At 35.6% G+C, this 14,459-nt stretch overlaps 1 protein-coding gene across 22 annotated transcripts in view; it reads left to right on the forward strand.

The window, feature by feature from the left end:
• The window catches only part of POLR3G (RNA polymerase III subunit G), a 42,295-nt gene extending 28,375 nt beyond the window's left edge, over window positions 1–13,920 (forward strand). For 14 of the 22 annotated variants that reach the window (XM_078004450.1, XM_002804455.4, XM_078004460.1 and 11 more), the window contains 3 exons: window positions 561–643; window positions 5,479–5,625; window positions 11,387–13,920. In XM_078004450.1, the coding sequence (XP_077860576.1) occupies window positions 561–643; window positions 5,479–5,625; window positions 11,387–11,473 (317 nt within the window). In that variant the 3' untranslated portion in view covers window positions 11,474–13,920. The remainder of the gene's footprint in view (window positions 1–560; window positions 644–5,478; window positions 5,626–11,386) is intronic. The other 8 variants (XM_078004457.1, XM_078004454.1, XM_078004458.1 and 5 more) reach the window with 1 other exon arrangement.
• Window positions 13,921–14,459: the final 539 nt, after the last annotated feature.

Below are 14,459 nucleotides of genomic sequence, written 5' to 3' on the forward strand. Positions count from 1 at the left end.
TCATTATTGGGCAAGTATATTATTTTCATAATAAAATACTTGTGCCTGAATGATACTGGTCATGTCCTAGAGGATCACACATCTATAGTTGACTTTAAAGCCGAAAAGAATATTTATCCTGCACTTCCTTTTTATTTTGCACACCTGGTAAGATTCCTCTGGTTAGAATGAAGTACACTTATCAGTGAAGGAGAAGCCAGTGCAGGTGGATTTGTGGGAGCCTTTCACTATACTCTTGGTACTTCTCTATCTGAGGCAACATTTTAGCAGTTTTGGCCCTAATGATATTAATTGCCAGTACCAATTTTCAGTACTAGTAAAAAATATACTTCAGTCTTAAAAAAAGAAAAATCCTATTAAGTGATTATCATTTATTCCTTATCATTGGAAAATTGGTGAGGTGTGATTTGTTTATTCTTTGAGAAAATTAATTTACTCTGGAAACTATGTGACTGCCTAGGATACAGTAGCACAATGCTGGACAGCATACACAAAGACAAGGAAATATAATACACAGTTGCAGTTGCAGAAAAATGTGTTAACTGGTAGTTTTACTTCAGCAGGCCCAAAACCCAAAAAGGCAAAAGACGCAGGCAAAGGCACATCACTCACTAATACTGCAGATGTGTTGAAAAAAATTGAGGTAAGGTTTTCTTCTTACTATACAAGTGAACTGAAAAAATGTAAAAGATCCTACCTCCTTTTGCTTTCTTGTCTCAACCTTTCAGCATTCTCTTACTTTTTAATAATGAAAATTTGGCAGAAGCGAACCCAGCGTTTAAGGTAACTGGGAAGGTTTGAACTTTGTGGGCTGGGAGATATGGAGGGTCTGTCCTGTCCTTCGTTACCACTTGCCTGGCCACTTACCTCATCTTCTGTCACCTCTTTCTTTTTCACTGTATCCCCCTTTCCCCTTGTATTTGAATCATGCAGGGGGAGAGAAACATGAAGGCCGGGCGCGGTGGCTCAAGCCTGTAATCCCAGCACTTTGGGAGGCCGAGGCGGGTGGATCACGAGGTCAGGAGATCGAGACCATCCTGGCTAACACGGTGAAACCCCGTCTCTACTAAAAAAAAAAAAATACAAAAAACTAGCCGGGCGCGGTGGCGGGCGCCTGTAGTCCCAGCTACTCGGGAGGCTGAGGCAGGAGAATGGCGTGAACCCGGGAGGCGGAGCTTGCAGTGAGCTGAGATCCGGCCACTGCACTCCAGCCTGGGCGACAGAGCGAGACTCCGTCTCAAAAAAAAAAAAAAAAAAAAGAGAAACATGAAAAAGTTTTACAAAGAGTTACATATGTAATTCTTTTAAAAACTTCTCATTTTTCCTCCTGTTGGTTAATATGTACTGTTTTAATGCTTTTTTTGGTCTTATGTTAAGTATTGAATATTGAGGGAAAACTGTATTTTATAGAACTTATTTTTATAGCTTTCTTTATCTAAATATTTCACAAATAAAAATGTAAGATTCAGAAGGTTAAAACACTGAAAATTTAAAAAATTTAAATATTTCAAAAATTTAAAAATGTAAGATTCAGAAGGTTAAAACACTGAAAAATTTCCCTCCTATTCCTTTCTTTAGTCATCCAGTTCCCTTCTTATAGGCAACCAATGTTACTAGTTTCTTATATGTATTTTTCAGAAGTATTTCATACATAGCAAATACGAGGCTGTTTTTTTTTTCTTTTTAAAGACAGAGGTAGCGTATTACATTCTGCATTTTCATTTTATCACTTAACAAAATACCTTGGATGTGGTTCCATATCAGTCTGTGTAGAGTTACCTCATCCTTTTTTTTTTTTTTTTGGCTGCACTATAAAAATGAACTGTAATTTATTTAATTATATGTCCTACATAATTGGACATACAGACATTATGTTTCATCTAGTGTTTTGCTGTTATTAACAGTGCTGCAATGAATTCATGTTAAGTATGTCATTTCACATGTGTAGGGTAGCTTTCTACAATATTTGTTTGGTCAGTACTTACGTGCACTGTATGAAATGGATAGCTATTGTTACATTGCTCTTTATGGAGATTATACCAATTAACTACCATTATCAGTGCATGCATTGTCTTGCTTTGATGATGATGATGACAGTAACAGCTAACACTTTACTGAAACTTATTCTGTGCCAGCCTCCTTGATGAACATATATGTTATGTTCATAAAAGTTCGTAACAACAAGGAGAGGTGGGTATTATTCCTTCTTTACAGATGAGGAAGTCAAGGCTTTAAATTTTTTACTTGCCTGGCCAAGTAGGCACAGCTACTTGCTAGTGGAAACTCATATTTTTATTTTATTATTTGACCAGTACTTGAGTTAGAGATAACATGTCTGAAAAATAAAGCCAGAGTACTGACGAAGGAGCAGTGATAACTGTCAAGTTTAACTATACTGGAATGATGGGACTGCAGTTCTAGCCAGTTTGTATTGATTGAACTCAGGTTCTGGCTATGCTTAAAGCTTCCTGGAGAAAACTTACTAAGATGACATGTGCTGTAAGGAAGATTGATCTGGATCTCTGGGTGTGGTTTCTCCTGGTAACAAATTGTGTTTCCATATTCTCTACATTTAAACACCTTTTTCAGGACACATACTGGTAAAACTGGAAATTTAAATCTAGAAATACCAATGAGTTTAGTAGAGCAAAAGTTGTTCCCAGATGACTCTCTTATTGCTGATTTTTTCAGCAAAAACAGTTCCAAATTTTTTTATAATAGTATATTAATGGATGGATAGGGAGTGACATACATTCAAATCTCATGATTAATCTGTGAGTAATTAGTGGTAAACTAATATCTGAGATTTCTTTTTTCTGCATAACAGGAGGCTCTGTATGGTGGCTGTAAGGCTGTATAATATTTAAACCAGAAGAACTGCTCTCTGTCCATAATTGAACACTGTTTTCAGTGTCTTTATATTATTCATTTTATTCTTAAATCTGTAAAGTAGTAAGGTTAGATGGTTAAATCTCAACAGGAGAGAAAATGGAGACTAGTAAGTAGAAGAGCTGAAACTAGTAGCTTAATGCAAAAGGAATGAAGCAGTGAGACAATGTATGTGACTTTGAGATCAGTTTTTATTAAAAAGTTGTATAAATCTGCTATTTTTAACCTATTTTATGAGTCTGATTTAGATCTCTATGTTGGAAATAAAGATGAGAATTTTTTTAAAGATATTTGAGATAGCAATAATAGAAATATAGACTTCCTAGTTCCTATGTGGCACTGAATTTAAAAAGTACTTTTGGCCAGGCGTGGTGGCTCATGCCTGTAATCCCAGCTCTTTGGGAGGCTGAGGCAGGTTGATCACAAAGTCAGGAGATCGAGACTGTCCTGACTAACACAGTGGAACCCCGTCTCTACTATAAATACAAAAAAATTAGCCGGGCGTGGTAGCCGGCACCTGTAGTCCCAGCTACTCGGGAGACTGAGGCAGGAGAATGATGTGAACCTGGGAGGTGGAGCTTGCAGTGAGTCGAGATCGTGCCACTGCCCTCCAGCCTGGGTGAGAGAGCAAGACTCCTTCTCCAAAAAAAAAAAAAAACTTACTTTTACATAACTGGTTTAAATAACTATGTTCTTAATTATAAAATAATAGCATGATTTTTTAGACATAGTGTGTACCCTGCACAGAGCTAAATAAATATGGCACTACAGTTTCCTATTAACTACACAAACTTATTGGTTGCAGGTCTTTTTACTGTGATCTGATTAAAATATAAAAAAAAGTTATAATATTAACATAGCATCATATATGTGTGTCTGTCTTATTATAGATGCTGCAAAAGATCCATAAGCACGCTTTACTTGCACTTTTCCAAAAGGATTTCCATTTGGAAAAATTGCACACATTATATTGTAGTAGTAACTCATATAAGACAACATATGAGTCAGTATCAAGATAAATCATCTTATGTCTATTACCTTGGTGTTATTTGTTCTGCCTGAGTGGGTTAAGCAGACAGGAAAGGTAGAGTTTGAATTTTGATTAGAAATTGAGCCTATCTAATGTAGTCTCTCTATTGTCTTTGGTTTCCTTAAATTCAAATTTGAATTAATTACAATTTTTAAAGATACGCATTTAAGAACCAATAAAGGAATAGCTAAGTTGTAGTTACTCCAGATATAAAACCTGTTTTCTCTCTATATGTAATCTACAAAGCAAATACTTTATAATAGAGATGGAGTGTTTGCAGATTCATGCATTAATATTCCAATTTCTGTTTAGGGGACTAATCACATTTTAGCTGAGGTGATTTATGCCTTAATTATGAGTATTAATATGTGAAATTATTGACTCCTGGAAAACTTGTGAAATTCTCTCATATGTGCAAATTGAGCATAGTACAATTTAGTGAACAGATAATGACAGTAATGAACATAGGTCACTTTTTATTAAATGAAAAAAATTGTTGGTAGTCCTAATAAAAATACAAAGATGTAATTTTAAAGTTAATTTTGTGTACTATTCCCTGATGGTTCCACTTGTGGATAAGTGGAACTCTCATGGAATCAAAGCTTTCCAAACTGCATCTCTCTTTTGTCTTCTCTTTGAGAATTTCTGATAATTGCTGGTATTGACTGTGATTTGAGTTTTAATTTCTCTCTTTCTTCTCCATCTGCCAGATATATTAAGAAACAAGAATTCCTGGCAACAGGAAGTAAATAATGAGAGAGAAAAGAGATAAAGACACAGATAAAATGCAACTAAGATAATCTAGCCCAGGATGACTTGCTATTATAATAATAGTGTTAAATGGTCTCATGTATAAAGTGAAACATAGACATTTTGAAATAATACTATTACCTTATTTTGTTTCCTTTTATGTTAGAAGGAAAACAAAATAACATTCTAAAAGTTCTCCATAAACTAAGTCACCTCAAATATTTTAGAAGGAGGTAGGGTAGACCGCGAGGCACTGTGGCTCATGCCTATAATCCCAGCACTTTGGGAGGCTAAGGTGGGCAGATCTCTTGAGACCAGGAGTTCGAAACCAGCATGGCCAACGTGGAGAAACCCTGTCTCTACTAAAAAATTAGCCAGGCTTGGTGGTGTGTGCCTGTAGTCCCAGCTACTCAGGAAGCTGAAGCAGGAGAATCACTTGAACCCAGGAGGAGGAGGCTGCGGTGAGCCGAGATCGTGCCACTGCACTCCAGCCTGGGTGACAGAGCGAGACTTTCTCTCAAAAGAAAAGAGAAGGTAGGGAAATTAAGCATTGTGCATTAGAGCTGATAAGCCCAGTATTAATCTGAAACCCAATTATTAAGTAACAAAATCAAAGAAAATGCTGGTTTCATGGTGAGATAGTAAATTCCTTCTTTCTTGAGTTGACTGATAGTTTCCTAGTGGTGACCTGGAGGTGGTGTTAAGATGGGATTAGAATAAGGTGATAGATAACTGTTCCCTTAAGGCTAAGCAGGGAAGTCAGCAGTCTAGTGGTTTCCATACAAATTAATGAAACATGCTTATACCAGGAATTGGAAAAAAGAGACGATGGTGAAAAATCAGATGAGGAAAATGAAGATAAAGAAGGCAGCAAAGAGAAAAGTAAAGAAGGTGATGATGACGATGACGATGATGCTGCAGAACAGGAGGAATATGATGAAGAAGAGCAAGAAGAGGTAATGGTTCATTTGGGGATGGCAGCAAAATAAATAAGGTTTATCTAATAAGGAATCATATATATAGTATGTACTAAAATCAACAAACAGAAACCAAGATGATGGGAACCAGAAGTATATTATTATCAATGGCATCAATTCCTTGCTATCGAGAGAACCATTATAGCATTGAAATTATAATGGTGTCAAATTGAATATAGGAGATAAAAATAACTTGATTGGCAGCTTTGTAAGTATAAATCTGCAAGTTAAGGAGATTGATCAGATTAGTGCAGTTAAGATTTAACAACATAAAAATTTAAGTCAGCAATTCACATAACGGAGGGCTTAACCACATAGGTCTAGAGGAGAATCCCTGCAGTGTGTTTCAAATTCCAAAGTGCGTGTGGACACTATCAGAGAAGATTGATAATTTAACCTCAGGTATCTGGCTGAGTCAGGACCCTGTGTTTTCGATTTGGGATGCCTAACTTTTAGAATGAAATGCACATAGTACATTTCAGAAGTAGCTTGAGTCAATCAGGTATTTTTAGCAGGGTAACTTTGCAGACCACAGCCTCATTGGGACTTTGTAGACACCTCAGACAGTAACCCTAGGTGGAGAGTTTCTTCTGTATTCTGGTGACCTTTGTCTTCATTTCATTTCAGCCTCTTATACCACATTCTCAAATTTTGCTTCTCCAGAAACTGTTCCAACTATGAAATCTTTACTATATTTATTTTGCATTAAATTTGCTATCTTTTGAAATTTATATTGATATAAACAGAGTAGTGTGGATACATTTTTTATCTGTTTCCGAGTGGCTAGCCAGCTGCTAACCTCATTTCTTCAATAATTTGCTTTCCTCATTGATTTTGAAATTCTTCCTGTATCAGCTATTAGATTCCCATTTCTACCTCTGTTCTCTGTTCCATTGATCTATTTTGAATCAACACTAAGCTGTTCCAAGTAGTGGAAGCTTCTGATTATTTGTTTATGCTTGTAGAGCATGTCTTCTGTCCAATCTTTTGTTTTCACAATTTTCCTGAATATTCTGTCTACTCTTTCAGATAAATTTTAAGTCTAAACATTTAAAAATTGAATATGTCACATTTGTGGTAGATCACATTTGTCTCCAGCCTTCTTTTCAGATCATTCATGTTTTTATTTCTATTGCTCTCTGACACGATCGAGACTGTCAGTACTTCTGATCATCTCTTTCCCCTTTACTGGTTCTCTGTTTTAATTTTCTTTTCTAAGAAACTTAGACCCTTGCTCACCCTTCATCTTCTTTTTTGCCATTATTCTTGTCTCTTGTCCTCCCAGCGCACACTCTAGACCAAAGCCAACTTTGATCATATCCATTCTCTATCTCTTTCCCCTTTCAAATCTGACCTATTGAGCATTTCTTGGGAATCACAGAAATTGATGCCCCTCAAAAACACTAGCCCTATTTTTCTGGCTAACATGTTTTCTGTTTCTCTTTTTAAGTCAGCTCTTTACAGCAGTTATTTTAGATCAACTTCTTTCTTCTTCTTTCCCTTTGTTTACTACCTTTTCTTTCACTCTTAGCAGGTGATAGTACCTCCATACAGGAAATGAAGTCATCAAGAGGAAACTCTATTAATTTCATGTTTTCTGCCTGCAAACTCAGTGTCTTCCTTCCTCCTCCTCTTTTTTTTTTTTTTTTTAATCGAGGGAGGAAATCCCCTTTATCCTATTTGGGGCTAACGGTCCTATCCTTTTTTGGAACCATAGTCCTCAGGTCATTTCCCTTTCCATATTTTTAACCTCTTTTTCTGTCTGTCTCTTCCATTCATGAATTAAAATATGTTCATTTCCCATTGTAAAATATGGTGTCTACATTCTCCTTCATGCCATCTCTTGGAAAGCTGCTTTAGCTGTCATCACCTTCCTCCTCCCCCACCATTAGCTCTTTTCAATCTTAGTTTCACCTCCATCCTATTCAAATTATTGCTTTTGACAAATAGAAGTAGCTTAAAGAAAGAAATTATTGCTACCATGCTCACCATAGACAAATTTTAGCCTTTATGTCACTTAAGTTTTCTGTAGTATTTAACACTTCTGATAGCTCTATTATTAAAATACTATTTCCTGGCCAAGCACAGTGGCTTACTCTGTAATCCCAGCACTTTGGGAGGCCAAGGCAGGCAGATCACGAGGTCAGGAGTTGGAGACCAGCCTGGCCAACATGGTGAAACCCAGTCTCTACTAGAAATACAAAAATTAGCCAGGCATGGTGGCAGGTGCCTGTAATCTCAGCTACTTGGGAGGCTGAGGCAGGAGACTCACTTGAACCCAGGAGGCAGAGGTTGCAGTGAGCCGAGATTATGCCACTGCACTCCAGCCTGGGCAACATATATATATACTTATATATATAAATACATATAATTTCCTTTAAATTCAACAATTTTCAGCAATTATATGCATCTTCTGTATGTCAGGGATTGTGCTAATTGCCAAGTCGTAGACAAACATGGTAGCTTCCCTTCATTTTTGTTACATGATGCTTCTCATTTTTCTCCTATTTCTGATACATTTTTGTAGTCTCTTGAGTTATTTCTAATCTTTAAATGTCAGTGTTCTTCAGGGTTCTTCCCTTGGGCTTCTTTTTCTTGCCATAATCTCTCTGATTGATTGCTTCCCTCCCCATAGTTACCCTGTATAGACGTGTAACTCCTCAGTTCTTTTTCATTCAACCTATAGTAAGTATACACTAAGTATATGCTTGGAATTGTACTAGGCAATGGGAATATGAAGATAAGATACAGTTCTTCTCTCAGGGAAATCACTAGAGAGACAAGAAAGGTAACAGTTAATACACAGTGAATAACGCTATGATATGTTAGTACAGGATGCTATAGCGGCACATAAGAGATGCTATGGGCACACCAAAGTCTATTTTAGGCATATCAAAGATGATATTTTAAGGAAGACAATTTAGGTGATCTGAAGAGCTAATCACATCAAGATAGAAACATGGAATGGAGTGGACACTTACAGGGAGAAAAAAGAACATGGAGAGAGGCTTGCAGGTGATGAGAGTGTAGCATCTTAATTTAACTGATAAGATAAATCGGTATGGCTGAACTAGAGGATGTAAGTGGGCTTATGTTAAGAGATGAAGCTGGAGAGATGAGCAGGTCATTAAGGACTTTGAATGTCAAGCTGAGAAATTTGACTTTATCCTGAGCACTGTGGGGAGCATTCAGGGGTTTTAAACAGTGGAATGGTATAATGATGTTTATATTTTAGAAAGCTCAGTTGCTTTGAATGGAAGAGCCAAGTTTGGGTCATATTTGAAAGCTTATTGCTGTAAACCAGTGATTTTCAATACTCTTGAAGGGATATTTAGTAGTGTCTGGAGATACATTTGGTTGTCTCACTGCCATGGGGGTAGTAGAGTGGTGGTGCTATAGGTTCTAGTTTGTGTGGTCAATATTCTAGACAAGACTGGCATTTGCAATGCTCTGTTGACAATGTCTGCTTGCACTGAGTTGAGTTGGAACTATATCTGTGTTGAAATTAAGATCTCCTCTAACAAAAACAACAAACATTGGGATTCTAGTAGTTTTAGAATTCTTCATTTAGCCTTAGCAGAATATTAAACAACACCAGTGGGTTTATTATAACATTTCATTTAAAACAAACAAACAAAAAAACAACAAAAAAACAACCAAAAAACTCCCCATTTTAATAGATGTGTGTTCTGCATGTATGGCTGAGTGAGGGTTGGAAAGGAGATCTTCATTAACACCTTTCTACATTTAAAATTATTCCTCTCTGCTCTTTTTAGCAATTATTAATTAAAATTTGTGGTAATTTATCCAATGTATTGAGGATTTGATGGCGCATTTTCATTTGAAGAATAAAATGCGGCAAATTATCTGGTAACACCTATTAGTAAAATCAAGGAAATAAAAACTTGTCTTCTTCAATCTTTTGAATGTTGTAATTGAAGAAAAACACAAGGGCTCAAATGGGAGCCTAGAACCATTTAAGCCATCAGTTTCACTACTGAAATTATAGGTTTCACTACTTTGTACCTGTATCAAGATTACTAACATTACACAATTACCAAATTTGAACCACTTAAACAGAACTTGGAGGAGGTACTCATGTCTAAAACACAAGTGACATATGCTTGATTTAGAATACTAGAGTGTCGTTTCCTTATTCATCTCCACTTTATGTACAAATCGGCTTACTTTTATTTCTACACAAGTGTTCTTACCAAAGGTCTCCTTTACAATGAGACCTCATTTGAACTCTCAACCATGCCACCCTCCCCTGGTATACAGGCCCCAAGCTTCACCCAGATGTCTAAATATTGCCAAATTTTTTGGGCACCAGAAAAGCCAGGCCAACTTTCCAGAGATGGGAATGGTCTTAGCTGGATGCAGAAACTTACAGTATCTAGGGAAGAAAAAGTAATGAGATAACTATCTAAATAATGCATATACAGTGAATAATACATGTTACTTTTCTTGCATTATGTAAATACATTTATATTAAAAATCCCACTATCCAGATAGTTAAAAAAAAAAAAAAACTTTGGAAAAAAGTTAATAAAATTGATAGGAGAAATAAAATTTATTAAAAAAATTAATAAAATTTGAGAATAGTCTGTATTTCTTACTATAGATAGTAGAGGTGTGGAGATTAATCTCTTTTTATAGCAGATCTCAATCATGTGCAAAAATGTACTGACTAGTAAAAGAAACACCCATGGTCTTATCACTCAGCTTTAACAATGGTCAATTCATAGCTAACCTTTCAACCACTCATTGATCTACCCAATCCCTCCCTGTCCACCCATCCCATTCCCTGTGCCCCATGTGCCTTGGATTGCAAAGAAAATCCTAGGCATTGTATCATTTAATCTACAAATATTTCAGTATGGATTCAAAAATAAGGGCTCTTTAGCAACATCACTGTATCATTATAACATACATACAATGAAATGTAATTCTTAATTTCATCAAATACCAGGCCAGTATTGAATTTTCTTGGTTGTCTCAAAAGGTTTGTTTGTTTCAAACAGAATCCAAATACAATCCATACATTGCAACTGATTAATAACTCGTAGGTTTAATTTATATCCAAAGTGGATTTTTGATTGCAAGATACTGGAGGCCCAGAAAAATAAATAAATAAGAAAGTAAGATTTTGAATTTTTGATAGAAAGCACAGATATTTTCTGAGTTATTTGCATGGACGATAGTCTTATTCAGCCACAAGAAAAAGAAACTAAGAAGCCCTAAATAGTGTATAATATAGGCATCTTTAGGATTTGGTTTGGTGTCATGAGGCTTTTTTTTTTTTTTTTTTTTTTTTTGGAAGTAAAAGTGACTCTGGCTTATGCTCAGTTATGCTTTGTGACTAAAAATCTCAGTACTGGGGTAGTCTAATGGATGTTAATGTAAACTGGCTTTTTTTCTTGAGTGTCTGTGCATTTTTTGGGTAAGTGTTTAGAGGTTTAGCTAACTAAACTATGTATCATCCCAGTAAGCTGTAATGTGTTAGTGGCTATATTATCCTATCGAGATGGTATGGGCAACCGTTCATGTTCTCTTAGCTAGTTGGTGCCTGACAAGAGTGGGAGGTGGTAGTCTTAAGGAAGAAAGTAGCACAGGTAAACACAAGCGAAAACTGTTGTGTTTTTGGAGCTGATAAAAAAGCAGAGACTTTTAAGCCTGGAATATTTTCTTACTACTCATTCATTTTAATATTGACAAAGGAATGTATCATTTCACTTAGGAAAATGACTACATTAATTCATACTTTGAAGATGGAGATGATTTTGGCGCAGACAGTGATGACAACATGGATGAAGCAACCTATTAGGCATGAAATTTTTCAAAAAATATTTTTATGACGCAGCTTCTGAACATTTGGACAGACTTGATTTGTATTTTGTCTCTGATGAGGAACAAACATTTATTTTTGTTTTGTTTTGTTTTGTTTTGGACAAATATTTGTTACCAAAATATTCAAAACCACTTTGAGTTTACATACTAGTTACCTTACAAATTAGTCCCTGACATTCTGACATTCCTTCTAAACACCTCTGCCATCTCTCTCACGTACTCTCATGGATTTTTTTAATTATTATTTGAATATGAATGTGCCTAAAGAATTTTTGCTCTATTATAATCTATGTATATGTACTTGAAGAAATCATTCTTGCTTAACTGCCGATCTTTTGTAAAACTACTGCTAGTCATAATGGATTTCTATAACCTGAAAGTTGATATAATACAGCACATGGAGCACTTTAAAAACAAAGAAACTTGAAAATAATTTTATTTTTTACCTTTACATGGTGTGTTCTAGACTACTGCATTATGACTACATAAACCTACCTGAGCTCTTACAAGTACAGAATTGTGAGATAGAGATTTTGTGATGGAAAACATACACACAGGGAAAAATACCAAACTGAGCAATATAAATGTCACAACTCACATCTTAGCCAGTACAAAGAAACTCTCACATGGGGTGAATATTATAAATACTTGAATTTGGGACTAACTTAATACTATATGATATATGAATTAATCATCCCACTGTAATAACTGACATCTTCAAATAGTTGGGCTTATGAAAAATTTGACTAACATTTTATTTAATTTTATATTTTATGTAAATGTGAAGTAAGTTCTGGTCATATAAATATCATGTAGAATGCATGTGTGTGAACTCTATGAAGTGTGGTGGCCTTTTATGTTTCAGAGTACTCAAGCTGTACAATTGATTTATATAAAAATGCAAAGTGAACTCAGGTCATTTTGAAATTAAGATTAATTTTTTTGTTGTTTAACTTCAAAGCTAGCTCTCTTAACTTTATATTTTGGGAAAAATACCCAAAAACCTGAGCCTACAAAGACTCTCACAAATGCCAAAGATTTTCAAGGAAATTCATATTATATATTTCAAAAATGATTTATCAATGTTATCTACCAAAAGAAATAATTTTATTTTTCCCTTTTGGGAAGATATTATCCTCTAATGTGAGAATCAGATCCCTAGATTCTGTTTCTACCTGTACTATTAAACTCAACCTTGAACCTGAGCTTGGTTGTTTCTGTGCCTTAGTTTCTCTACTTGTAAACAATTTCCTATAAAAATTGTTTAAACACCAACCAAAATTTACCATATGTATTCATTCTCTTGCCTTAAAGATCTGTTCTTAATTTACATTTGGCCCTCACCCTCTAAAAATTTGTAGTTTGGAGAGTAACTGAAAACACAATTTTAAGAAACATGTTTTCCTCACAAAATATAATCTTATTTTCCTATCTTGTATTCATGCAGAAAATTGGAGAAAATGTGTATTGTCTTGCGCCATTTTGCAACATGAATTTCTCAGGAAAAAGATCACTTTCAATGGCAATACTTTCTTAAATAATTCAAGATGGGTGTGAGGACCTATCTTATTAGTTTAGAGCTGTGTTAACCATTTGTGAATTACTTCTTGTTTAAAGGAAGTTGTCAAAAAATTTTTAAGATTCTAAATGGAATATATGAATAAAGTAAGCCGTAGAATAGAAACCTCACAAAAAGTTGTCATTTGTGGTTGGTAATTAACATAGGTGTTTTATTCTTTCAACTCCTTAGTACGAGAGCCAAATACCATTTAGTTCTCGGAAATCTTATCAATATTGTTCTGTTTACTTACTTATTATAAATCTGCAGATAACCACTTGAACCAGGCAAATACACTGAAGATAAAGGTTATTTCTTTTTTTAGCTTTGAATTTGTCATGACCGTTTTAATCTTGCAGATAGTAGGGCAGCCCCTTGGGGCAAGGATTTACTCTGGGAGGTACCAGCCATACCCTTTAAGAGCCTTCTTTCCCCCTTTGAAAGATCTTTTTACAATGTTAAAGTATAGTAGTTGTGAGAACAAGCAGGATTTGCAGGTTGCTTTACCAGCATGAATCTCATTTTTCTGGCTTAAAATCTGAGACTGTGAAATTATTCCATAGGAAAGTGAATGTTATTTTGCAGAATTAGCCTGTTACATAAAAGTATTTGTTGAAGTGTCTTTAAAATTGCTATCATGAGCAAAACTGTTTGGTTGCTGTAATGCTTATTTTTCTGTATTTATTTACACATTAAATTCTTACAAAATTGCGTTCGTTTTATAGTAAGATATTTTGTTTTGAACTTATTTAAATGTTTATTTGGCAGAGAAAACTGTTAATACAGATCTTACCTAGTAACTATATATTAAGCAGGAATGCTTGTTCCAAATATTCTTGAATAAACAATCACCACAAACAACAAAACTCTGGGTAATGATTATTCAAAAAAGTTGTGAGATGGGCATGCTGGTCTGTGCCTATAAGTCCCAGCTACTCGGGAGGCTGAGGTGGGAGGACTGTTTGAGCTCAGGAGGTCAAGGCTTCAGTGGGCCAAGAGGAAGCTGAGGTGGGAGGACTGCTTGAGCCCAGGAGGTTGAGGCTTCAGTGAGCCAAGATGGCAACACACACACACACACAGTTATGACAACAAACTTAAGAGATTTGGCAGACAATATAATTTAGTGTGATCATTCGTGCTTGGGCTGACTTATACTGGATACCAGAGAATGTTAAGACATTCAGAAGATTCTTGTTAAACTTTTGACTTCACTACCTTCAAATGTACAGTGTCCATGGAGATTCTTGTTAAACTTTTCACTTCACTACCTTCAAATGTACAATGTCCATGGCTTTGCTTTTACATGGTTAAAATCTCAAGCCTGTGTGGTACCATGTGCCTGTAGTCCCAGCTACTTGGGAGGCTCACATGGGAGGATCAATTGGCCCCGGGAGCTCGAGGCTGC

The sequence above is a fragment of the Macaca mulatta genome, chromosome 6 (genome assembly GCF_049350105.2).
Source record: "Macaca mulatta isolate MMU2019108-1 chromosome 6, T2T-MMU8v2.0, whole genome shotgun sequence".
In the NCBI taxonomy this organism is placed as follows: Eukaryota; Metazoa; Chordata; class Mammalia; order Primates; family Cercopithecidae; genus Macaca; species Macaca mulatta.